At 33.9% G+C, this 27,331-nt stretch overlaps 3 protein-coding genes and 1 non-coding gene across 4 annotated transcripts; 3 read left to right on the top strand and 1 right to left on the bottom strand.

The window, feature by feature from the left end:
* The first annotated feature begins 6,832 nt into the window (after positions 1 to 6,832).
* On the top strand, positions 6,833 to 9,351 carry LOC139885604 (pentatricopeptide repeat-containing protein At4g14820-like). Its single transcript, XM_071869355.1, has 2 exons — positions 6,833 to 7,226; positions 7,599 to 9,351. The coding sequence occupies exons 1-2, from the start codon at positions 6,973 to 6,975 to the stop codon at positions 9,190 to 9,192; spliced, it is 1,848 nt and encodes a 615-aa protein (XP_071725456.1). The 5' UTR covers positions 6,833 to 6,972; the 3' UTR covers positions 9,193 to 9,351.
* A 1,955-nt stretch (positions 9,352 to 11,306) lies between these two features.
* LOC139885603 (pentatricopeptide repeat-containing protein At1g56690, mitochondrial-like) lies at positions 11,307 to 13,929 on the top strand. Its single transcript, XM_071869354.1, has one exon. It carries the CDS (start codon positions 11,307 to 11,309, stop codon positions 13,419 to 13,421), a length of 2,115 nt encoding a protein of 704 aa, XP_071725455.1. The 3' UTR covers positions 13,422 to 13,929.
* A 398-nt stretch (positions 13,930 to 14,327) lies between these two features.
* On the bottom strand, positions 14,328 to 19,024 carry LOC139885602 (probable methyltransferase PMT26). Its single transcript, XM_071869353.1, is given in 9 exon segments — positions 14,328 to 14,733; positions 15,448 to 15,642; positions 15,832 to 16,104; positions 16,566 to 16,740; positions 16,834 to 16,908; positions 16,911 to 16,943; positions 17,092 to 17,362; positions 17,459 to 17,608; positions 18,463 to 19,024. Coding segments are annotated over 9 exon segments (1,935 nt in total). The 5' UTR covers positions 19,000 to 19,024; the 3' UTR covers positions 14,328 to 14,507.
* A 1,625-nt stretch (positions 19,025 to 20,649) lies between these two features.
* Positions 20,650 to 20,744, top strand: LOC139887501 (small nucleolar RNA SNORD25). The gene has a single exon (XR_011773322.1). It is a non-coding gene; the product is annotated as a small nucleolar RNA SNORD25 (small nucleolar RNA).
* The last annotated feature ends 6,587 nt before the right edge of the window (positions 20,745 to 27,331 follow it).

Below are 27,331 nucleotides of genomic sequence, written 5' to 3'. Positions count from 1 at the left end.
TGACTTTTCTGCTCACTCGTCCAACTTTCTATTCCGAGGAATAACTAGCTCTCTCTACTAAGGTGAACTTCATAGCCCCACTTTATATTGTGCACAAATTACTTACTTTACTTGGGGTGAGACACATGTTGTTTTTACTTTTTACACTTTAGACACAAGTACCAAACTGTTAAACTATGCTATACCCGGCTATGTCCGACTAAGTCCCTACAGTGATATTTTTAGTTGATGCGGCATGCTTAATTATTGGGGGTAGGCCTATCGGGAGTAACGTCCCCGATACATTTGACTAAGTCTTTGTATTACTTGATAATGAAATTTAAACCGACAAGGACGGACACAACTTGTCATGGGGCAAACTTGAACGTTTAGTCTAAATATCATACTTTGGCATAACTTTTTGATCCTGCGGGAGATCAACTTTACAAACTAAATCTTGTGGTCTAAAAATAACTATTCCTACTTTTGTTAAACCTATGAACTTCACTCAACCTTTTTGGTTGACACTTTTGCATGTTTTGTCTCAGGTGCTGTTTGATCAAGTATACTTATCTACTGCTTATGTGATGCTACTTGGACTTAGGATCAAGAACTATCGCATTTATTACTCTTGCATTTGAAACAATTACTTTATTGTAATTTCCATTATTGTAACGACATTTCATTTTCCGCTGCGTACTCAATAAAGCTTATTTTTTTATCATTTAGAATTGTTCTCATATTATAATATGTTGGTATATTTTGATATTAGTGACGTTCCTTCCAGACCCTATTGGGAGGTCGTTACATATTGGTATCAGAGCATAACCAGGCTGTTATAGAGAACTAGGATTGCATTTTTATGTGTGTCTTACTTGTTAGCTACGGTGCCTTAGCAATCTAGGAAACTATAACCTTTTCTGCCTTAGACTTTAAAGCACTTAGGATTGCCTTATAATCTTAAAACATATGCTTTACAATCTTATCTTAAAACTGATCAAAAATCTCCTTCCTAATGTTAGGATGTCTAATTCTTACCAATCGACCAAAATGAATCTTTTCAAGCCAACTGAAAAAGATACTGAAAGGTCTTCCACTGAAAGACCAGTCCAAAGTCCACCTTACGGCTTTGGTGGTCCTCCCTCACCAAACTATAGTCCGGATACTTTACCTAATTCTCTCGATCACCACCCGACTCCAAGACCGGAAGGCAAGGGGAAACGTCAGTGGCCAAGGCTCCGTATGTGAGTCCTCTAACCTCTATCCAATTTTCAGATCCTAACTCGATTTCGTTTGACCGTGGCGACGGTTCAAGCGCGAGTAGGTCAGAATTTTCAGCACGTCGTTACAAAGGCGTAGTGACTTTCGGAAGGCTATAAATCCTAAACCGTATATCGGATTTAGGCGAGTCCTAAACAAAAAGTCATCTACTCGAAACGAACTATCTGAAAATCAATTTTCCAGAAGTCCCAGGAGTCTGATCAGACCCTAAAAACAGTAAACAAGTGCTCTGGTGGGTTTCTTGGTGCTTGATGCTCATCACGGTTCTCATCCTTGATGCGTGTAAGCTTCAAGTGTACAACTCTTTGATGTTTTAGCATCACTTTGACCAAGTTTCAACCATTAACACACAACTAAGAGTAAAAGCTAACATTCTACAAGTTTTGAACATCAAGGTTGCCTTTTTATTGCATAAACACAATAAAGGTTCAACCTTTGTCCTTTTGACACAAGTTTATGCATCTTCATCATATGAGATGATGAAGACTTGATTTTTATCACCATAAAAAGCATAAAAGGTTCCAAATAAGTGAGATCTACAATAATAACTTAGATCTCAAGTATTAAGAAATCCTAAGCTAGAAAGCTTGGATTTTTACAAGATTGATGAGACCATAAGCTAGAAAGCTAAGATCTAGTGAAAGTAATGAGACCATAAGCTAAAAAGCTAAGATCTAAACAAAATAATGAAACCCTAAGCTAGAAAGCTTGGATCTTTAATGTTCTTGAATATCTTTAAAGCAAAAAGCTAGATCTACAAGTTACATGAAGATCATAAACACAAGTTTTGGTCTTTTTAACAAAATAAAGAGATCATAAGCTAGAAACTTAGATCCAACAAAGTAAATGAAGATTCAAAGCTAGAAAGCTTGAATCTTTCATGTTCTTGAAGGATTCAAATCAAAGTTTGAATCTACAAGATATAACAAGATCAAAAGCTAAAAAGCTTGATCCTTTAGTGATGATGATGATGTCGAAAATAAGAAGAAGAAGAAGAGGAAAATTTAAAACTTACAATTTTTAGAGTGAGAAAGACTAGAGAGAAAATTAGAGAGTAAGTGTGTGTAAAATGTGAATGAGATCAAGTGTAAAATGGATGATCAAGGCTTGTATTTATAGTGTGGTGATGGTGGTGGTGGTCTTCTAAAACCGTGGGTACATGGGGGGACAAGGGGGACACCTTTTTGCTTTTTGGTTAGTGGTGGTCTAAAGGTGGTGTTTACTGTTAGGATCTCATGCAACATTTGTGATTATGGTTAACAAAAATGCTAGTATGTTGGCTCTTATAAATGGGTTTTTGTCTTACATTTATATGGGTCATAAACTTATTACAATTGGGTTAATTAAATGGTCCATTAGCTAGAGTAGGGTCGGCTAAAGTCCAACAAGGTAGAAAGTCCAACAAGACTAACTAGTGAGCATAAGTAAATTACTAAGCTTAATTAAGCAACCAAAAACCCAAGTAATTGTTATTAGGAAATAACAATTAGTATTACCTAGTCGTAATATTTCAATTACGACAAAAGTTAACGTGTACAAAGTACATAGCTCGTTCTAAACGTCAAGTGACACTAACGGTCATAAAAGCATTCGGGGATCAAGTTAAGTGATTACGCACTTAATAACATGCTTTAAGGTATTAACGAAAGTAATTAATCATGAATAAAGATCCCAGAGCATAAACTAGCTTAGTACGCACATATACGCAGATTCGTGAAAGTATAGAGCACAAAAATATAAGTCGAAAAAGTCGGGTCGTTACAATGCATATCATATACCTTATCTCAGTAACATATGTATTAAATTCATGATTTATCATAAACTATTTAACGACGAAATTAAGTATATATATACTCGAGCGCTAGTCAGGGATACACTATTAATATATAAAAATAAGATATGAATGCTCACGTATCAATATTGTGATTCAATACTGCAGGAAAGTACGCGGACGCAACAGAAATGATAAACACTAGATTCACGATCAAAACCCCCAAACAATACCCATAACCTCCATAGCTATAACCCATAATTTCCTTAGCTCAATCCCGCTCGAGAAACCCATTTTGAAATAATTCGTTCATGACCTCGTCGTAGTATTTTATGTATAATAATACTAATAATAATACTCCTAACTATTAAGATTAATAATAATATTAATCTTAATAATAATAATAACAATAATAATAATAATAATAATAATAATAATAATAATAATAATAATATAAATATATAGAGAGAGAGCATAGATATAGATAGAAGAGGTGTGTGTGCCTGGAACCAGAACTCGCGAGCTTTATACAAGTTTTGGCCAACCACACCCCATACGATCGCATGGGCTGGAAGGCTAATTTCCATGCGATCGCATGGCCGCCTCTGACAGCTCATATGCACGATCTTTCTTCTTGCCGACACTTTTAATATATAATTTATATTTATTTATTTAATTTATATAATTAATTATATATTATATTATATTCACGTGCATAGTTAAATTGTAATTTTAGTTCCGATAATTCGTACGTTGTCGCTCGACATGTGTCCTGCTTCCGGTTTTTAGAACGTTGTTTCGTACGCTATAAAATCTTGTACTTTACGTTTCGTGTAATGTACCTTTATCAATAACACGACTCAAATCAATGAAAAACTATCCCACTCAAAGTGTAACTTATTCATTTGAGTGTTTTAGTCATTTGCTTCTTTAAATTATCGTTTCACTATATATATATATATATATATATATATATATATATATATATATATATATATATATATATATATATATATATATATATATGATGGTATTATTTTAAATCAAAACATTTTATATCAAAGTTATATTTTATCATTTTGAAAATATATATATATATATATATATATATATATATATATATATATATTCATTTAGAAATATAAATTTATCTATATTAGAAATATTAATAATATAATATTTAGTTTTTCAAATACTAATTATATTTCAAAGTATAATTTAAGATCATTTAAATAATAGAAATTATTATATCATATAACGTTTACGCTCTAGAACTTAATTTGATATAGTTCATTTATGCGTCAACGTTTATTTTAACTTTTCAAACGTTCTATTTAACATATCTAAATATCAATCGAATCAATAAACAAGTTTTACTATCTTTTACTTAATTAATTTGAAATCATATATATATATATATATATATATATATATATATATATATATATATATATATATATATATATATATATATTCAATATTCATAAACACGTCTTAAATATACGTTGCAAGTTAATTATATATTTAATTCTAATAATAACTTATCGTAGGTATATATTTATACATATGTCCATTTACAAATGGTTGTTCGTGAATTGAAGGTTACAGTCCAACGACTAAATAAATGTATGTAAAACGTTGATTTACTTAACTTGTCGATATCCAATCATCTAAGTTATTTACACTTCACGTTCTTACTTTCACATTAAATAATATGAAAGCTTAATTTGTTATCTTATCAAAAGTCACGGGGAAATTATTGTAAAGCATGAATTGAAAATCAAACAGGAATCTCCACTAACCATTGTCTAGTTCCCGTTAATTGACACATTTGTTCTTACTTGTAAATCACTTTACCATTTTCCAAATATTGTTAAAAAGAACAGATTTCTCAAATCAACGTGGACCTCACAACAGAGACTCGTAATCATATCACAATGTATCTGATAATTCAATCATATGATATTATCTTTTAATTCTTTCGATAAATATGTTAAACATATATTGAAATAAATACGTTCATGTAAAGTATTATACATCTAATACTTTGTTAACGTTTTCAATTACTATAACTATGTATTGTATATACATATCTATATACACATAAATATTCGTGAATCATCGAGCATAGTCAAAGGGTAATTGATTACATGAATATAGTTCCAAAATTTTTGAGACCCAACATTACAGACTTTGCTTATTTTGTCGAAATCATATAAAGATTAAGTTTAAACTTGGTCGGAAATTTTCGGGTCGTCACATTAGTCGCGATATTACAAACAGCAGCAACACTTTTAGATTGATATATTTGGTATCAATCAACTTTAAACTAAATCTTGTGATCTATTACTATTACTGAAATCATTGTTTATGATAAACCTATGAACTCACCAACCTTTTGGTTGACACTTTTTAGCATGTTTATTCTCAGGTATTAAAAATGATTCCGCTGTGTATTTGCTAATTGAAAAAGACATTACATGGAGTCATTCATGGCATATTTTTGAAAGACTTTGCATTCAAAATCATCTCCGTATAACATATAGATGTCAATAGCTCGCAATGGGACCAGAGATAACGTACCGCGTTAATGGCGAATTTGGCGGGTGGTTACAAGCATAGTTGAAGAGGCCGATGAATTGGATGAAATAGGCATTGTCGGAGGTGCTATTATTTTGGACTTGTCGAATCTCAATCATGTGTCGAAGTCTGTTGTGGGTTTGTTGGTGAATTCGTTTGTTGATGATTGATCAAGTGTCGAAGGTCGTTGTGGGTTTAAAGATGAAGTTGAGTGGGCCTGCTGATCAGACTGTTGATCTTATGGTCGAACCGAATATTGCTTGAATTAAGGGATCGTGCATTGGTAAGTCGTGTGAAAGCTCGAGATGATTTGTTGAATGTTCAAAAGAGCATGTTGCCTAAGGTTTCTTTCTTTTAGTGATTGTGGGGATTTGGTTACCAAGAAGAATAGACCACGTTGATGACATCACGTTTGGTAATCAAGCTCAACGATTTTTCGAAAGTCTCTCGGAGTTTGGGAATTTCGGTGCTTATTTGGGTTCTTGTTTTGGTGTTGATACCCCCAACGGTGTATTTTTTTCCTTTTCATCTTGTTCGGCAAAGGCGATTCAAATCAAGAAAGTGGATGTGAAATTGATCAAATCGGAGTTGAAAATTCCTAAAGGTGCAATCAAGGCCGATAAGTTAGGTAGTGTTTGAACTTTTCTTGGTGTTTGGTTGTTCGTATGTTGTTTTTGTTTGCCTTTTAGTAGTTTGGTTGTTTTTGGAGGTTACTTTTGTTATGATTTACTTTATTCTGTCCGATTGACTCAAGTCTAGATATAAATGATGCTTGTTTGTTTGGTTCAATTAGGTTTTATGTTTTTGAGTTTTCTCGATTTTAATTGTCTGTTGTTTAAGCTATTTTATTTTTTTTAATAAAAATTATTTATTATCCCACTGTTTCAAATCTATCGTCATGTTTTAATTTTTTAAGTTTTTTCTTTTCATTTTAATAAAAGTTATACCGTTAAAAATGTATTCAAAAATAAATTAATTGATACTCCGTATAAATTTAATTACGCCGTTAGCTTACAAACATGAATGCTGTAGCTGCCATGTCCACTACCACCGTACCACCACCAATTATCGCCCGCCATAACCACTACAACCACCTCTTAACCACCATCTCAATTTCCTCTTCCGTTTCACACCTCAAACATCTCCACTCCCAAATCATTCGCTCCACCTTCAACCACCACCGCTCCACTTCACTTCTCATCAACCTCATTATCTCCGCCTGCACACTCTCCTCCTTCGATTACGCTCTATCCGTTTTCCACCAAATTCACGATGACCCGCAACCCAATTTCTCTAACCTCCTACTACGTAAACTCTCTCGAAGCAGTAAACCTGAAACTACCCTTTTAATTTATGCTAAAATGAGGGAACGAGGTTTTGTCATTGATAGTTTTAGTTTCCCGTCGCTTTTGAAGGCGGCAGCGCGAGTTTCTGCGTTGAGTGAAGGGATGGAAGTTCATGGGTTTGGAATTAAAATGGGTTTTGTTTCGGATCCGTTTGTACAGACTGGTTTAGTTGCGATGTATGCGGGATGTGGTTGTATTGAAGATGCACGTCTGGTGTTCGATAAAATGTCTGAAAGAGATATTGTTGCCTGGAATATTATGATTGATGGGTGAGTCTTACAAAATTTTATTCAATACATATAGCATCCTATTATTATTTTTTGCAAGATACCAACTCTATATTTTTCTAACAAAACAAATGTGAAAATGCCATAAACTTGCATGATGCTCCAAAAGACAAAAGTAACAGTCAAAATTCAACATTTTGCAAGTTATAATCTGCAAGAAGTAATAATGTACAACAGAGGTTGAATTTTTCAGAAATATGGTCAGCAAACTTGTTTGGCAAAAAAATGATTTTTTTGCGAAATCCAGTGGTAATTTATTAAATCACTTTCTGAAAAGTGTTGCTCAAGTAACTTTTCCCTCTTTTAATTGATTTAATTGCAAAATTTTAATTTCTTGAAAAAACTATTTATCAGGTATTGTGGGAGTGGGCGCTACGACATTGTGTTGCCTTTGATAGAGGAGATGCAGAGATCACACGCAAAAACTGATTCGAAAATATTTTCAACTGTTCTTTCTGCATGTGGCCGTGCTAAAAATTTAGAATTTGGGAAAGCCTTTCACAAGTTTATCGCCAAAAACAATGTCTTAATTGACTATAATATGCAATGTGCACTTGTGGTCATGTACGCAGGTTGTGGCTCAATGGACATGGCAAATAGTTTGTTTAAAAATCTGTCACCAAAAGACTTGGCTGTTTCGACGGCCATTATTACAGGATACTCAAACGCTGGACAGATTGACGCTGCACGTTTGATTTTTGATGAAATGACCGAAAAGGACTTGGTTTGTTGGAGTGCAATGATTTCCGGATATGCTGAAGGAAGTCAACCTCAAAAAGCCATTTGTTTGTTTGACGAGATGCTAAATTCAGGAATTAAACCTGATCAGATCACTATGTTAAGTGTAATTTCAGCTTGTGCTAATTTAGGTGCCCTTGATAATGCGATAAAAATCCACTCATATATCGATGAAAACGGGTTTAGTGGAATTTTACCTGTAAACAACGCGCTAATTGACATGTATGCAAAATGTGGGGAACTCGATAGGGCGAAAAGAGTTTTTAGTAGGATGCATAGGCGAAATGTTATTACATGGAGCAGCATGATCGGGGCGTATGCTGTTTATGGAGATGCTATCAACGCTCTTAACCTATTTCATCAAATGAAAGCCCAAAAAATTGAGCCGAACGATGTAACTTTTGTAGGATTGTTGTATGCTTGTAGCCATGCTGGATTAGTTGAAGAGGGTCAAAAACTTTTTGCATTAATGGTCAACGAGTACAATATAATACCCAAACGAAAGCATTATGGTTGTATGGTGGATCTTTATGGTAGAGCTAATTTGCTTAAAAAAGCTCTTGAAGTAATTGAAGAGATGCCCATGTCACCAAATGTAGTCATTTGGGGATCTCTTATGGCTGCTTGTCGAATCTACAATGAGGTTGAATTAGGTGAGTATGCAGCAAAACGTGTTCTTGAGCTAGACCCGTATCATGATGGGGCCCACATCTTTTTATCAAATATATATGCTAAAGAAAAAAGATGGGAAAATGTTGGGAAAATGAGGAAAACAATGCAGGAAAAAGGCGTTATAAAGCAACGAGGATGCAGTAAAATTGAATTGGATGGTGAGATACATGAGTTTTTAACAGCAGATAAAACTCATGTACAAGTAGATGAGATATATAGCAAGTTAGATGAGGTTGTAAGTGACCTAGAAGTTGCAGGTTACGTTCCTAATATGTGTAGCGTTTTGGTTGATTTGGATGATGAAGAGAAGACAAAAGCGTTGTTATGGCATAGTGAGAAGTTGGCCCTTTCTTATGGGTTGCTAAGGCGAAGAAATGGATCTTGTATACGCATAATTAAGAATCTTCGAGTGTGTGAAGACTGTCATAACTTTATGAAAATTGCGTCTAAGGTTTATGAGGTTGATATACTTGTAAGAGATAGGACAAGGTTTCACCATTATAAGGATGGTGTTTGTTCTTGCAAAGACTATTGGTGATTCAGTGTAGGCAGGAAATACAGGAAGTACAGGAAGATTAAAAAATGTGAATGTGTCATTTGTAACGTTACATGAAAAAACATATCAGACTATTGTTTTCTCATGTTCCTATATTTTATGTTTTTATTTATTAATTTACTATAATATATATAAATTTTTATCTAACCACTTGGGCATAGTCCAGTGGCCACCGAGTTCCTGTGAAGCCAAGTTCGAATTTTAATAATGTGTGAAATTCACCCGGTTATAGGTCTCGTGGCACGGGAGCTCGTCACTCAGGGATTTTACTCGCTAGTGGGGACCCAATGTGATTGTCGCCAGAGGTTTCCTCAGCGAACCTAAAACAATAAATTTTTATTCATTTATTGTTGTAATTGAACCATATAAAATATAATATCTAACTTGAACATAATGGCTTTCTTTTCCGCATATATAATGAGGGTTGAGAGAGAAGTTGTAGAGTTCGATGCTTCTCAAATGAAAATGTACATATTTATATAGGCGAATTTGAATGACATATTCCAGTGAATATTCGCCTAATAATTCAAGCATTATTAAAGCATATCTATAGAGCATTATTTAGATTACATTTTCTACATAAGGACCAACTCTCACCTTAAGAAAAGATCTGGTCTAACACAATAACTACTTTATTTTACACCGTTGTTTTAAAAATGGTCTCACTAGTCACTACGCTTCACTTCTGTCACTCCGATGTCATCTTCTAGAAGCCAAGACTTAATAAATGCTTATGAACTTAGATTGGTAATCGGCTTAATTTAGAGTGACAAGCGATGCATTGTGAGACCACTTTTTAAACAACATGTGTAAAATTAAGTATTGTGTAGGACCAAATCGTTTTTAAAGTCAAAGTTTGGTCTCTTCCGTTAAAAATGATAGCCAAATAATGCGTACTAGGTACGCTTAATGCATGAATTGTTATACATTTTGCATTTGCTCCGACAGTCTCCATCAACTCTAGGGGTGAGCATTAGTACCTTAATTCCCGATACCGTATTCGTACCGTACCGGCACCGTACCGAACCGGTACCGTACCACTACAATCGGTTCGGTATTCGGTACTTATATTTTCAAAAATATTGGATGCGGTACTTTCGATACAGTATCGGTATTTTCCCGTTTAGTACCCGGTACCACATTACAAACATAAGTTATCCATAAATATAGAAAAGTTATTCATAGATATTGTACGATTCGACATATATTATTATATTCATGTTACATCACTTTGATGGAATTTTGATTTGTATGTATTTTTGATCATATAAATAAATCATGGGTGCTACATTTCGTAAACTCAGTAGATGTAATAGGTCTCTCAACACTCCAAACTGACTATGTGAACTTATATATTCTAGGAAGTTTAATTCGCGAGTTATGTGTGCTAATATTGTCCAAGTGTGATGTAACTGTATGAATGAATTCTACTGTATTTTAAACGTGTGATGTCTAATAAATAATAAAAATGTTTCTTTCGAAAAAATAATAAATATATTTCATATAGAGTTATAATAAGTAATATACGAACACCAAAACATATCGAAAATTTGAAAGATGAATTTCAGTTGAATGAAAACTAGAAACACCGGATATTGAAAATTCATATGCTTACAACATATAAACAACTTCCATTTAATTCATTTATTATAGAAACATGTACGTACATATACATTTCTTCAACAACAAATGAAAAAGTATAAAAATATGAACAAAACTACCCATACAAAAGTATAAAAATATGAACAAAACTACCTATTTTTACCGTACCGGTACCGGAACCGTACCGGTACCAAACCGATTATAACGGTACGGTATTCCGTACTCACATTAGGGTAAAAAATATATAGCAGTACCAACCGGTTCGGTACGGTTCGGTACCGGTATGGTACCACGCTCACCCCGTCTCTACCTGACCAATTCATGTCTCCATCAACGGGCACCGAGTATATGAATCATAAAGTAACTCGATTTTTAATTTAAACATTTGAATTAAGTTATATGATTTATGGAGTAACTCGATTCAAACATAAAATTAAGTGACCTTCCTAACCTCTCTCATATTGTAAGAAAAAATCAAACAACAAAGAACCCAAATGCGTATACTGTTAATTCACTGCAGAAGAACATACTGCTCAAACGTTTCCATTTCAGCTAATTCTCAAATTTCGAGGTACGGCCGTCTTGGCCAAATTGAGAATGCTCGTCAAATATTTGATCGATTGCAGCAGAAGAACACCGTTTCATGGAACTCAATAATCGCTTGTTATTTCCAAAACAACCAACCTCATGAAGCACGCTATCTGTTTGATGAAATGCCTGAACGAAGCATTGTTTCATGGAACTGTTTGATTTCTGGGTATGTCAAGAATCGAATGCTAAAGGAAGCCAGAAATATGTTCGACAAAATGCCTGAGAGAAACGTTGTTTCTTGGACTGCAATGATCAAAGGTTATGTAGAAGACGGTTTGGTTTCTGAAGCTGAATCGCTTTTCTGGCAGATGCCTGAAAGGAACGTTGTGTCATGGACAGTCATGTTGGGTGGCCTTATTCAAGACAAGCAAATGGATAAAGCTCGTCGGCTTTTTGATGACATGCCTGTTAAAGATGTGGTTGCTTGGACTAGTATGGTTGGTGGGTACTGTCAAACGGGTCGTTTGGCTGAAGCACGTGAACTGTTTGATGAAATGCCCCAAAAGAATGTCGTTTCTTGGACAACCATGATTTCTGGTTACGTCCAAAACGGTCGTGTTGATGTAGCTAGAAAATTGTTTGAAGTGATGCCTATCAAAAATGAGGTGTCGTGGACCGCTATGTTGATGGGATACACGCAGTGTGGAAGGATGGAAGAGGCTATGGAGCTTTTTGATGTCATGCCTTACAAGTCTGTGGTTTCATCTAACGCAATGATACTTGGTTTGGGCCAAAATGGTGATGTAAATAAAGCTAGGAAGATATTCGATTCAATGAAGGAGAGGGATGTTGGAACATGGAGTGCAATGATAAAGACTTACGAAAGGAAAGGGTTTGAGTTAGAGGTCCTGGGGTTATTTTCGTCGATGCAAAATGAAGGTGTTAGACCCAATTTCCCTTCTTTGATCAGCGTTCTTTCAGTTTGTTCTAGTCTTGCTAGTCTTGATCATGGTAGACAAGTTCATGCCCAATTAGTTAAGGCATCGTTTGATATCGATGTGTATGTTGGTTCAGTATTGATTACAATGTATGTAAAATGTGGTGATCTGGTAAAGGCTAAGAGCGTGTTTGATCGATCTCCTGATAAGGATATAGTTATGTGGAATTCCATCATTACAGGCTATGCACAATATGGTTTAGGAGAAGAAGCGTTAGAAATTTTTAAAAAGTTGTCGTCTTTAGGCGTTAAACCCGATGATGTTACTTTCATAGGTATTCTCTCAGCTTGTAGTTACACAGGGAAGATTAATGAGGGACTTGAAATATTTGAGTCAATGAAGTCAAAGTATCTGGTCGACCCAAAAATTGAACACTACGCTTGCATGGTGGATCTGCTTGGCCGAGGTGGTCGGTTAGATGAAGCGATGGATTTGATTGGTAACATGCCTATGGAAGCCGATGCCATTATATGGGGTTCATTAATGGGTGCTTGTAGGACCCACATGAATCTTGAGATGGCTGAGGTGGCAGCTAAGAAACTCGTACAGCTCGAGCCCAAAAACTCGGGGCCTTATATCTTGTTATCAAATATATACGCTTCAAAAGGTAAATGGTCTGCAGTTGCAGGCCTTAGGAAAACAATGAGATCACAGAATGTAAAGAAATCACTTGGTTGTAGCTGGATAGTAATTGAGAAGGAAGTGCATATGTTTGGAAGTGGGGAAAGTGGGTCCCATCCTGAGTTATCTTCGATTATGGGGATGTTGGAACATGTTGGGGGGTTATTAAAAGAAGCGGGTTACTCGCCAGATGGAAGTTTTGTGCTGCATGATGTGGACGACGAGGAGAAAATGCATAGTTTGGGTAATCATAGTGAGAGACTGGCTGTAGGTTATGGACTTTTGAAAGTACCAGAAATGATGCCGATTAGGATAATGAAGAATCTTAGGGTTTGTGGGGATTGCCATTCTGTTTTCAAGTTGATATCTCAAGTTATGAGTAGGGAGATCATTTTGAGAGATGCGAATAGGTTTCATCATTTTAAGGACGGGTTATGCTCTTGCAGAGATTATTGGTGACCTATTTGACCCATATCGACCAATGTACCAATCACATTTTATATGCCATTGTCATTCATTGGGATCTTGTTATATCAACAATTAAATCAATCTCTCGTTTGAAGATTCTCATGGCTACAAAAATTCTGTAAATTTAGTTTGTGCATCAGATTAATGCGAAAAGGGGGTTGCTTCTTGAATCTTCTCGTCGGGTTTAAGAGAGAGAAGTGAACCAAAGTGTGGGAACCACTGAAGAAGATTGCATTGCATTACAGCTTGCGTCTGTGTTAGAGTATTCTGTGAGGACTGGGTGATGCCGTGTACATGATCTGGAAGGCAGTTTCATGGAGGGCACCTGCTTTACATTACAAAGCTCATAGGTAAAAAAAAATATACAAATATGCATTAGTATGTCACAACAATTCTTGAATGCTGGAGTACTTTAGTAGTATGCTTTTTGCCCTTTTGTAAGATCCCTGTTTTTTAGACTTTGAGATGACATTTAGATTGGATAGACCAAATGGGTCATCATTTTCTTGATTTTTGTATAGTTTTATATATAGAGGTTACAAGAAACGCGTTGGCTATCTAGTTGGAACATGTTATGGTAGTATGGATGAAATTAGGTTGGGTAGCATAAACTTCTTGTTTATCAATCGATTCTCGAATAAGTAAATGGGTTTTTAATCATAATTACCGAGGTTTCTATTTAACTATTTTTTAGATACAACACACCTTAAAGTCAACTATCTCTTATATTAGCATTAGAATATACTTTGTTGGAAAAACTATTGTAATTGGAATAACAGTTAGAAAAGTTGCAGCAACACTATCGAGTAGCAAGTGAACAAACACAAGTAATATCCATTTCTATTAGTTTCAACTGATTTCTAGCTTTGTTCGATTACAATTACTAGTTAACTTTCAACAACCAAATATTACTATTACATCTTTCATTTCCCTGTGGTCCTATTATTACAAAAATTGATGGGATAAAAAAATAGAGATGGTGTAACATATACACCCTACTAGTAAGTTATACTATAACTAAACATGTAGGAAGTAACTAAATGTGTATTACCTGCAATCCAACAAGGCTGAAAAAGGTTAAGCAATGGCATATGTGAGTGTTTGAAACTCTTTAGGACGCCACATGGTCTTTTGTGCCCACAATAGTCCTACGTCGTTGGAGTAGGTGAACTTGACTTCCCAATGCATAGACCTCAAATTCTTTTCCACTGCATTTATGGTCTCAGCATTGTCACGAATAATAAGTGTCCCTTCGGGTCTCAATAGCCTATCTACCTCCACAACTAAAGCCGTCATGTTACATCTATAATACCAAATACACTATATCTGATGAATCTTGCACAAACAAGATGTGTACTTTGAGTTTTGAGCAAGGTTGCAAAAATTGTTACTCGGAGTACTTGGTCGGGACTTTTTAGGGAGTACTCGATGTTGACTAAGTTTTCTTTGACCGATTTTGACCAATTTTGACTGATTTTTCGAGTAATCCCAAGTTTTGACCGAGTACTTGCTGAGTACTCCCCGAGCTGCAAAAACCGAGTACTCGCAGAGTAATTCCGAGTTCAACCGCTTTTGAGGTCAAATGTACTACTCCCTACCTCCCAATTTTATTGTTTCCCGACAAAAATCACATAGTTAAAAAAAATGAATGTCACATGTACTTTTTGCTAAGTTTCCAATTATAACGCTTACTTTTTATCCATATTTTTGTTTTACATGCATAAACTACTACTTTTCCTTATCTATATATGGAAGTGGACAATTAATTTGGGACAACCTATAAAGAAATAATGGACAATAAATATGGGATGGAGTGTACTACTTTTCCATTGTGAAACTTGATAATAAATCACCATAACTGAATATCAATAATGTTCTGATTTGATGTGAAACCAATTTTTTTTTTTTTTTTTTTTTTTGGTAAAGTGAAAGTAGTTTATTTGACAACAAAATCTCAAGGGTGAAAGTACTAAATGATATAAGTTCATAATTGCATAAATAAAATGTAGGTGCTTACTTTATTTTTATCTTCGAGAATAGATTGTCTGCATGAAGAAGATCATAAGTTCGTGGGTAACTGCTAAATGACTCGCACCAGTCATGATATATTCCAAATAGACCACGCTCGTATATTATAGGTAGTGTATCACGAGAATCAACCGATACAACATTCATCACCCACACACTCATATCCTTTAAAGCAACTGCAAATCTGCAATTTACTTGACCAACAAAAGCTTATGAAGGGATAGAATACTTCAATTATCAGTTTCTTGTAACATAAGCCCTGGAAACACACAACACATAATCATAGTTCCCCACAAGATTTGGTATATTGGCATAAAAATGGAATGTTTTGCTTACCCGGTATATTGGCATAAAAATGGAATGTTTTGCTTACCCTCCATAAACAGCTTGCATGTCCATCACATTTCTAACTCTTGACCACTTTATTCCTAAGCTGATCATATATGACTTGCTAACAACATGTTTCCAGTGTTGATAGTCTACAGTGAAATCCTCGGATTCTGCTTTCCCGTAAACCCCGAATTGCGAATCTGACAACCAGTAGGGCAGTTTTTCCACTCTTGACGGCCACTGATCTGGCCACTGGGACCCACGCTCTGATAACGTCACAGGTATCTTGTGCATGCATGCTTTCAAAGGTACTTTCCTGGACAAGTCATATTTACAAAGTCACTAACAGAGAATATAATGAGAATTCATATAATGAGTATTGTTTTGGGTCAACCCAACCAGAGGCGGAAGGCTTTGAAGGCCAAAGAGTGCCAAGGCCATCCCTACTTTTTAGCCCACAAGTGTAAAATTTGTATTTTTTTATGGGCCAAAAAAAATTTAGACTTAATGGGCCTTCCCTAAAATATTTACCCTTTACCGTCCCTCCTAGATGCTTATTTTGTATGTACTAGATTTACCGGCCCTCCTATTCAAGATCTCCACGTTCCGCCACTGAACCCAACATGGCAATTCTCATGTACCAAAGATACCCGTTTTTACAGCCCACCTTTCACATTCATTTTGCCAACTATGGTATTTACCACTACATTTGTATGCTTGAAAGAGCATATGCACCATTAATATATCATAAAAATCATGATTAAAGGCAATATATACCAGGCAGCATTTGGATCATCGGATTGTTTACAGAGTGAAGGTTCATTTTGTGATCTTGTCTCATAACATTCATTAGTAGTAGGCTTTTGATAGACAGCAACAGCTATCCTGTTAACCTTATCCTTACTGATTGATTTGACTTCCCAGCACATTGATTTAGTTAAGCTTTTCATTGCTGCCATTGGTTTGTAAATTGAGATCGCATGTAAGGAGTCAGACAACAAAATTTATGTACAGACAACTTACTAGCTAATTAAGTAGAACATACCTTCCCAGATCAGAGAGTCTTCCGGGTTTTTCTTATAGAGAGGGGTAGCTGACCATATAAAGAAGCCACCTGGTGTAAGAGACGATTCAGCTCCAACAAAAGTTTACCACCTAATGATTTAAAAACAAATATAAATCTTTGAAATTTCTGGAACAGTACAAAGTAGTTTATACATATATTATATATACACACTTGGATATCATGACAGACATATTTTCAAAATAATATATATGCATATATTATGAAGATGAAAATTACCTTCAATGTGCCATGGGACTCTGCAACGTGCACAATGGACAACATCAAAGACTCTTGCAGGAAAAGGAAGTCTCTGAGTGCCCATCACACCAGATACAGCAGGTATTCCTCTTTCAAGTGCGAATTGCACCTGAGCTTCATGTTCGTCCTTTGGGGCAACAGACATCGTCAGCACATCTTTGTCAAACAGAAATCCTCCAAAGCTAGCAACCCCACATCCAACATCTAATACTACACGCGAACGATGTCCCCAACTAATATTAGACTCAATCTGCACTAAGGGTCCACATTTATCTTTCTTTATATATCACAAAATTTCTACCAGAAATGAATATTTATTTGGGTCTTATAAAGCTTGGAATATGACCTGTTGTATAAAATCGATGTAATGGAGGGCACCATGCTTAAACTGTGTTCCACCACCAGGGAAAGTTAGATACCCACCACTAACTTTGACCCAGTTTTGGCGAGCCTTAACTTGTACCAGCTTAGTGTGAGGAACATTATGATACCATATCTGCAACCATAAAAAAAAGCATAAACAATTTTTTTAAGTCAAAATGTATGTGACCATGTTACAATTTTGCATGACACTAGGCCAAAGGGCAAAGACTCTTTGGTGAAAGCATAAACAAAATGTATGCAGCCATGTTTAAATTATTTCATATGCTGCCGTTAATTTACATAAAATGCAATAGCATTCTGATGCAGCTGTATATATATATATATATATATATATATATATATATATATATATAATATATATATATGGTACCAAATAGTTTAGAAATTTCTCTGGTCATATAAAACAGTATTTGGAATCAACATCCCCATTGTTGTTACAAAATATTCTGTTGCATACTAATTTGAATACATGCATCAGAATCTGAATTAGATGTCTCTAATGTTTTGGAAGAGGGTGAAGACTGAAGAGCACCGTACTTCTATGTATATAATAAGAGTATAGATACACACGAAAACTAAACTCCTAGATTTTCTTGGATCTAGTAGATTTGGCAATTTCGACCCATTGACTCATTTATAGTTCAATCCAGGTATGTTCCTATCTCTGACATGTTTAATGGGTAAAATAGAAAGGAAATATGTCTAAATTTTCCAAGAGTATATTTTAATGCATAAATCATCCTAGATCATGTGTAAATGTGTAATCACATTTGACACATAAAAGCGTTTCGGTTCAACCCGACCCACACCAAACATTTCCTCTTTTGACTCAACACCTAACCTACTAACCGACCCATTTTTTGACTTCTAATATACATATACATACTTAAACAAAAGTATAAGTGAATTCAACAGCATCAACCAACAATATCAACAAGCAAACTTTGAAAGAACTAGTACATTTACCTTTTCTCTGCTAGTAGGCCATTGTATTGGGCTTTGGTATCCTTGAGGCAACGGAACAAGGCAAATAGGCGGGTCCACAGGACAATGCCTTTCTCTATGTTCATAGTGCATAGTTGTTTTCAGGCTCCTAATTGCTTCCAAATTATCAAGGCACGGAATGAAATCCGACCCAGCAGTTAAATTACACAGTTTCCATTGATACCTTGAAAATAATAATTCATTTGATGAAACATCAACTGTTTCCTCATTATTGTTATTTATTTCCTTCTTAGAATTGCTGTTTTCGGTAACTGTTGTGTCCTTAACGTTTTCATTACCGATATCATCGATCACCTTGCTCTCATTCTGGACAATGGAGACGATATTTTCGTTATTCTGAGAAGTGTGATATATTTTTTGAAGAGGAACAACGGCTGACGAAGCCAACATCCACACCCCTACCAAGCAGAAGGCCACAAATGCCACCAATGTCATTGAAGAACAGTAATTTGTTGATGATTTTCTGCAATCAACTTTAGAGTATTTTCCTAAAGCCATTCTTGTAGATTTAAGATCTAGCTTACAAATTCGGAACCTGAAAGTAACTATATGAATAATGCTGAGCGAACTATGGAGATACTAACAGTTGATTAAGATCTGTTTCAGCAAAACCATGTCTGAATTAGACAGTGAAGTGAATCATTGGGAATCGTAGGGTAATGCATACATACGCAAATGCAACATACAATAACGAATCATTTAAAATTTGAGATAAATAATTAATTAGCTATTTTATTCCAGTATGATCACTGATGTATTCTCCAATTTTTCACTTTTTTTTTTTGAAAAATTGTTATCTATTTTATTCCAGTTTTTTGCCAAAAAAATAAAATAATAATAATTAATTAGCTTACTTTTTTTTTTTGGGAATCACCTATTTCCTGGTGCCTTCTAGTTGATAAGAATATTAATATATTAATGATATTGTCCACCTTTTGAGATAAGCTAACGTGACCACATACAAAGAATCTCTGTACTCACACTCTCACTTTGATTCAATGAATAAGCAGATTCAATGAATAAGCACCGACTTAAAATTAATTAATTATACGTTGATTAATTACGTAATTTCAAGCTTGACATAAAAAAATAATTAACCTCGGAGAAACTGTAACAGGGAGGTAACAGATAGATTAATGACATGGCATTTGATCTAGAGTTGACAATGAAAGATGAAAAGCAGCATAAAAAGGAGCCTAGTAGTTCAATATGTCAAAGATAAAGCATACAATTATGTCAAAATCATAATAAACACAAAGTGTCGATTATATAAAAAAATAAAATAAAAAAAATAAAAAGTGTCGATTATATAAAAAAATAAAATAAAAAAAATAAAAAGTGTCGATTATAAATTAAACATGAGATGAATTTCGAGGTTGGGCGTATGATATATGCAATGTATATATGGATGGAAATATGGAATGATCTGAAAAAAAAAAAAAAAAAAAAAAATGAAAGGATTTGATCCAATTACTGACGTACCTGACATAGGGTTAGGAGCTAGGTTCAAATCATTGAATTGAATGGAGAAGAAAAGGAAGAATTGCAGATCGCTAATGCCAGTGACACAGTGAGTAACATGTATTTTTATTTTTTTTAGAAAAATAAAATCAAAGTTTATACGGAGTACGTTTTTTTAATTTATACGAGGGATAAATAAATTTGTTTTAATAGTGTTTTAATTAAAGTCAGCCCAGATTAAAGTCTAAATCCATAATAAGCCTGGGCCTAGCCCTAGAACTGGGCCTTATAAAAAAAAATAACTCAACCGGCCCACCGTAGTTGCTAGGGTTAATGACTTGTACAAAATCATAGCCGTCAGATAACTGCATCCCTCTCTACATAAACTCAGGAAAAAAACTTTTCATCATCATCATCATCATCTCAATTTAGAGTTTAGAATTTAGATTCATTTCATTCTCTTCAATTAAAATTGAGTTTATTTTTTAGGCTTCGCTATCTGGTCGGCGTGAATAAATTCAGTTTCTGTCCGACTCGTTCCCTAGAAGCAAGATCAAGCGTGCTGTTCTTAATATCTTTTAACCTCATTCTGTCTTTGTTTGAGATAAATATATAGTACAGCTACATTATTTTCTAACATCTATATTTAATTTATTTTGATTTTATACATGTTTGGAGAATGATAAGAATGGCGATGATGAACAAATTTATACATTACAGACCTGTAATGATTTTTGCGAGCATGATCGCAAACTTATGAACATCTAAGGGGCTGAGCCTTATATCTTTCTCCATCTTTATTAATAGATTTTTTAGTTCCCTAAATTTTATTTTTTAGAAATGATTTATTTTGTTAGCAAGTTTTTTTAATTAGTACAATATGTGATTTCAAAGGATTAAATTAAGCTGTTAATTTTTTCTTAAGTATACATCAATCTTCCAATTTTTTTAAACAACTTTTTCTTTTAGGATTATCAGTTTGTATAGGGTTTTTTTTCTTTCGAACGGGTTAGGTTGTATATGTATATTTGTATATCACAGTCATTATTAACAATGTCAAACTCGGAGCTAAACCCGGATCCGAGGCTCTACTTATTCGATTCAGTAAGCTTGTAAATTCAGCAAGCTTGTAAAGCTACTAGAAGCCAATAATTATTTAAGGGTGTTTGATTTCCACTTATAATTTTGATAAATTCTAATATTATGTTTTAGTACTATGTACTGCACAACTACTTCAAACATAAGTTTAAGTGGATTTATCGAAATTACTAGTGGATGTGTCACTACCTTTATTTTAAAGCTAAACCTGGATCTGGATCTAAATTTTAGTTCAACTTAAGTTCCATTTGAGAGCTACTTTGTAACCTATGTTCTGTACGACTTGTTTACTATGTTCAAAAACTGTATTGTTGAAAAAATTGTATTGTTGAAATATGAGTGATTCTTATTCTTGCATTAACAAGATTGAAACTGATGTTTGACAAATTGTAGTTTTAATTTTGTAGAAAATTGGATTTTAACCTATGTAACTCTTAAAATTACATATATACTTTAAAGAGATTAACACAACAACAACAAAAGCCAATAACATCTGAGTGATGTATAGGGAGGTGAGATGTAGACAATCCTTCCCCTACTCGAGAATAAAAACATGTCATTTCACCGCTCACCCAGAAAAGTAGAGAAAGTCATCCCTGTCTTTCTTCGACGGATAAAGAGATTGCTTCCGAGTGGACATTCGGTCAAAAAGTAGAAAAATTGTTTTTTTTTAAAATAAAAACTAAGAAATAGTAGGGGAAAAAATAGTAAGGATAAAAATAATAAAAATAAAAATAAAAAAGAAAATAAAAATGAAAATGAAAATAAAATAAAGACGCCATGAAAATGGTAGAATCAGATTTTCATGAGTTTAAAAGTCAGCCTGAAAATCAATTTAGGTTCTAAGCTGCAGTCAAAACACCACTTAATCGATGCTTGGTGTTGCCTCAATAAATAGAGCCAAGGGGCCTTGAAAACAGAAACAGAAACACGAAAGGCATGCCAGGTGGGCGTTGTTGCGCAAGCAAGGGGTCAACCACACATAACAAACCAAAACCCCACTCATGCATCATTACGGTAGACATCCTCGAAGACACATAACTAGAAGAATACCAATCAAGCTCAGGAGCAAAGAAAGATCGTCCTCAGCAATAATGACCCCAGGGTGCACCGAACGATACGCGCGCGCACACAAATGTGCGCCCCTCCCATACCCCCCACCCCCCCTCCCCCAAAACCACCACGCCCCCCCCCCCCCCCCCCCAACACACACACACACACACACACACACACACATAAACCTATATACATGCCAACAAACATCCGTACATAAACATAGCTACATACTTACAAGAAACCATACCTACATACATACACCAACAAAACAACCAAAACAAGCATACATACATAGTCAAAACAAACATATATACCTAGAAAAATAACCTAACATACATGCATAGGCAAGACATATTTACTCATTTAAAGAAAATAATATCACATTTGTTCATTTTAAACATTAAAACCAACCCTAGATACTCTCTAAATAGTAAATACCACAATATCATATACAACCAAACTAAATAGTGAAACTCTCTTATTTACTTAATATTAATAAAATAAATTCAAATAAAATTAATTTAATTCAACTAAAATTCGTGCAACTAATATTTGTAGATAAAAACAATTGAATTCATTTATCTAATCATTACAAGTACAAATACCACTAAAAGTAAGCATGTATACATATGAACATGCACATGGCTTAAATAATGATGTCATTTACACGATTAACAAACACATAACATATTGTGTATTGGATGAGGTGGAGGTCTCAAGTTTGAGTCTCTCTTATAAAAATTTAAGTTATTTACTCGATTATGGATTGCCTCTTACATGATTTTCGACCCGATATTCTAGTAATTCAATTCGTTCCGTCTGCTCTCGGGATGGTTACGAATCGGGCCCCTATAATGCGGTTTGAATTTTTGCTTTAAATCGCGTGTATGTGTGAAAAATGATCGTGTGTGTGATTTCCATCCTCGCCAGTGATTCCAACCATTCGCCTTTTAAAAAAACAAATACATAACATAAGCTATACACAACGAAACTCATGACTATTCTATAAATATTGAACTTCCAAGAGATGCTCTCTGTGTGTGCATATCCTCCAAAATTTTACATGGAATTAGTAATATACAATGCACCATTCATTACAATAAAACAAGGGACCATAAAGATGCGACGGGATAAATTAAATATGACTTAAAGTCAGCAAGCTATCTTGACTTTTCGGAGCAGATTCTTGATCTCTATAAATAAAAGTAATTAAGAATCTTAATATTAGAATTTTTTTAGAATTTTTGCAGTAATAAAACTAAAAATAATTAGGTTTTATTTCATATTAGAATTAGAATTGAATGAATGAATATATTTGATTGGTTTAAGGGTTTAAAATGGGTTTATGTAAAATTATCCTTTTAAGTGGGTATATATGTGAATTTATAGGATATATTTGATGTACTTAAGTGTTTACAATGGACTTATATGATATTTTCATGTTTAGGTGAGTAAATACAATATTTGACTAATTAATAAGAGTATATACGATAAAATACTTCTTATTTTAGAGTTCAGTTGAGTAGATAAGAAGAGAAAGTTGGATTTGGATTTTGAAAAACAGTTTTGTTGAATAAATGCTATTGTAGACGAACTCGTGCTTGTTAATATTTTTTTTTTTGAACGACGATTTTGCATCAGCTGATCATTTATTTCAACGACCCTCATCATTTGCACCCACACACGCTAGAAGGAAACTCCTACCCAGGTTGCTTGGCAACTAATCGCGAGGCCTGAGTTGCTTGGCAACTCAATTGGAGAGAAAACCTTCCGCCCACAGGAATTGAACCCGGGTTGCTTGGCAACTAATCGCGGGCCCTTCCACACTGAGGCTTGATACCGTTGAAGCAAACTTTCGTTGGTTCGTGCTTGTTAATATCTTCGAAGCTTTGGTATGTTAGTGTGATTTTAGGTAAGTGATAAAAACGATATGAGAGAAAATACTAAATTACCTTCATGTGCTCTACTGTTGTATACCGACTGTACGTGATGTAATTTAACGGAAAAGATAAAGGAAAAAGCCCAATCCCTTCATGAAACTACTATCGAGATTCTTGGACCATATTTTCTAGTATCATCCCGATGTTCATTGCTATACTATCATTTGCTCTCTTAGTTAGTGTTTTAGACTCATCGTGCAATCATAACATATTACAAAGGTATAACGAAAAAAGACTTTGGCCTAATTATTAACTAACATATTATCTATTATACAAAATTTGTCTTATATGCGATGAATAGTACTATTTACATTTTCGCTTTTCACAAAACTAACTCCCTAACTTCCATAAAATACAAATCAAACCCCCCACTTTATACCTATATTCGAAATTCTAAATTATTATTTATCCCAATACTAAAACCAAAAATACTGAATAATAACACCCACCACGCTTTACCGACTTGTACGCTGCGCTCAAACAGTTGGACCCGCAGGGGCCACTACTGTGCTACAATATTATTTTTTTTCTCCAACGATAAAAGAAGCAACTTTCGTAAAAGAACCAACCATTCAATGTTACCAAAAGATATCGAAAAAAATTCTTTTTTACAAAAAAAATCAACTAACTTTTTTTTTTTCCTTTTCTTTCTCAACGATAAAAGAGTCAACTTTCATAAAAGGAACAACCCTTCAATGCTACCAAAGATGTCGAAAAACATTCTTTTTTACAAAATAGATCAACTAACTTTTTTTTAAATAAAAAAAACGAACGCTAAAAGAATCAACTTTTACAAAAGGAAGAACCTTTCAATGTTAGATGTAGTGACCCGAACTTTTCCATGTTTATATATATTAAATGAAATTGATATTTACATGATTAAGTGTTTCCAACATGTTAAGCAATCAAACTTGTTAAGACTTGATTAATTGAAATAGGTTTCATATAGACAATTGACCACCCAAGTTGACCGGTGATTCACGAACGTTAAAACTTGTAAAAACTATATGATGACATATATATGATTATATATATAGTTAACATGATATTATGATAAGTAAGTATCTCATTAGGTATTTTAACAATGAGTTATATACATAAAATTGAGTTTATTGAATTAAGAAACTCGAAACGATATATATAACGATTATCGTTATAACGTCGTCTTACTAAATACATATGAATCATATTAAGATATTGATACACTATGTTTAATCATGATAAATTATAAGTAAACATGTCATTAAGTGTATTAACAATGAACTATATATGTAAAAACAAGACTACTAACTTAATGATTTTGAAACGAGACACATATGTAACGATTATCGTTGTAACAACATTTAACTGTATATATATCATACTAAGATATATTAATATATCATAATATCATGATAATGTAATAATTTAACATCTCTTTAGATAATAAACAATGGGTTAACAACATTTAACAAGATCGTTAACCTAAAGGTTTCAAAACAACATTCAAATGTAACGACTAACGATGACTTAACGGCTCAGTTAAAATGTATATACATGTAGTGTTTTATTATGTATTTATACACTTTTGAAAGACTTCAAGACACTTATCAAAATACTTCTACTTAACAAAAATGCTTACAATTACATCCTCGTTCAGTTTCATCAACAATTTTACTCGTATGCACCCGTATTCGTACTCGTACAATACACATCTTTTAGATGTATGTACTATTGGTATATACACTCCAATGATCAGCTCTTAGCAGCCCATGTGAGTCACCTAACACATGTGGGAACTATCATTTGGCAACTAGCATGAAATATCTCATAAAATTACAAAAATATGAGTAATCATTCATGACTTATTTACATGAAAACAAAATTACATATCCTTTATATCTAATCCATATACCAACGACCAAAAACACCTACAAACACTTTCATTCTTCAATTTTCTTCATCTAATTGATCTCTCTCAAGTTCCATCTTCAAGTTCTAAGTGTTCTTCATAAATTCTACAAGTTCTAGTTTCATAAAATCAAGAATACTTCTAAGTTTACTAGCTCACTTCCAATCTTGTAAAGTGATCATCCAACCTCAAGAAATCCTTGTTGTTTACAGTAAGATATCATTCTAAATCAAGGTAATACTCATATACAAACTTTGATTCAATTCCTATAACTATAACTATCTTAATTCGAGTGATAATCTTACTTGAACTTGTTTTCGTGTCATGATTCTACTTCAAGAACTTTCAAGCCATCCAAGATCCTTTGAAGCAAGATCATTTCTTGTCACTTCCAGTAGGTTTACCTACTAAACTTGAGGTAGTAATGAAGTTCATAACATCATTCGATTCATACATATAAAACTATTTTATTCAAAGATTTGAACATGTAATTACTAGAACATAGTTTAGTTAATTCTAAACTTGTTCGCAAACAAAAGTTAGTCCTCCTAACTTGAATTTTAAAATCAACTAAACACATGTTCTATATCTATATGATATGCTAACTTAATGATTTAAAACCGGAAAAAACGAAAAACACCGTAAAACTGGATATACGCCGTCGTAGTAACACCGCGGGCTGTTTTGGATTAGTTAATTAAAAACTATGTTAAACTTTGATTTAAAAGTTGTTCTTCTGGAAAAATAATTTTTCTTATGAACATGAAACTATATCCAAAAATCATGATTAAACTCAAAGTGGAAGTATGTTTTCTAAAATGGTCATCTAGACGTCGTTCTTTCGACTGAAATGACTACCTTTACAAAAACGACTTGTAACTTATATTTCCGACTATAAACCTATACTTTTTCTGTTTAGATTCATAAAATAGAGTTCAATATGAAACCATGGCAATTTGATTCACTCAAAACGAATTTAAAACGAAGAAGTTATGGTTAAACAAGATTGGATATTTTTTTGATTGTTGTAGCTACGAGAAATATTGTAACAATTCTATACAAATCATATCCTAGCTAACTTATATTGTATTATACATGTATTCTAATATATTATGTAATCTTGAGATACCATAGACACGTATGCAAATGTTTTGACATATCATATCGACCCATGTATATATATTATTTGGAACAACCATAGACACTCTATATGCAGTAATGTTGGAGTTAGCTATACAGGGTTGAGGTTGATTCCAAAAATATATATACTTTGAGTTGTGATCTAGCCTGAGACGTGTATACACTGGGTCGTGGATTGATTCAAGATAATATATATCGATTTATTTCTGTACATCTAACTGTGGACAACTAGTTGTAGCTTACT

This window comes from Rutidosis leptorrhynchoides, chromosome 1 (assembly GCF_046630445.1).
Source record: "Rutidosis leptorrhynchoides isolate AG116_Rl617_1_P2 chromosome 1, CSIRO_AGI_Rlap_v1, whole genome shotgun sequence".
In the NCBI taxonomy this organism is placed as follows: Eukaryota; Viridiplantae; Streptophyta; class Magnoliopsida; order Asterales; family Asteraceae; genus Rutidosis; species Rutidosis leptorrhynchoides.
This window is presented reverse-complemented; position numbering and strand designations above follow the sequence as displayed.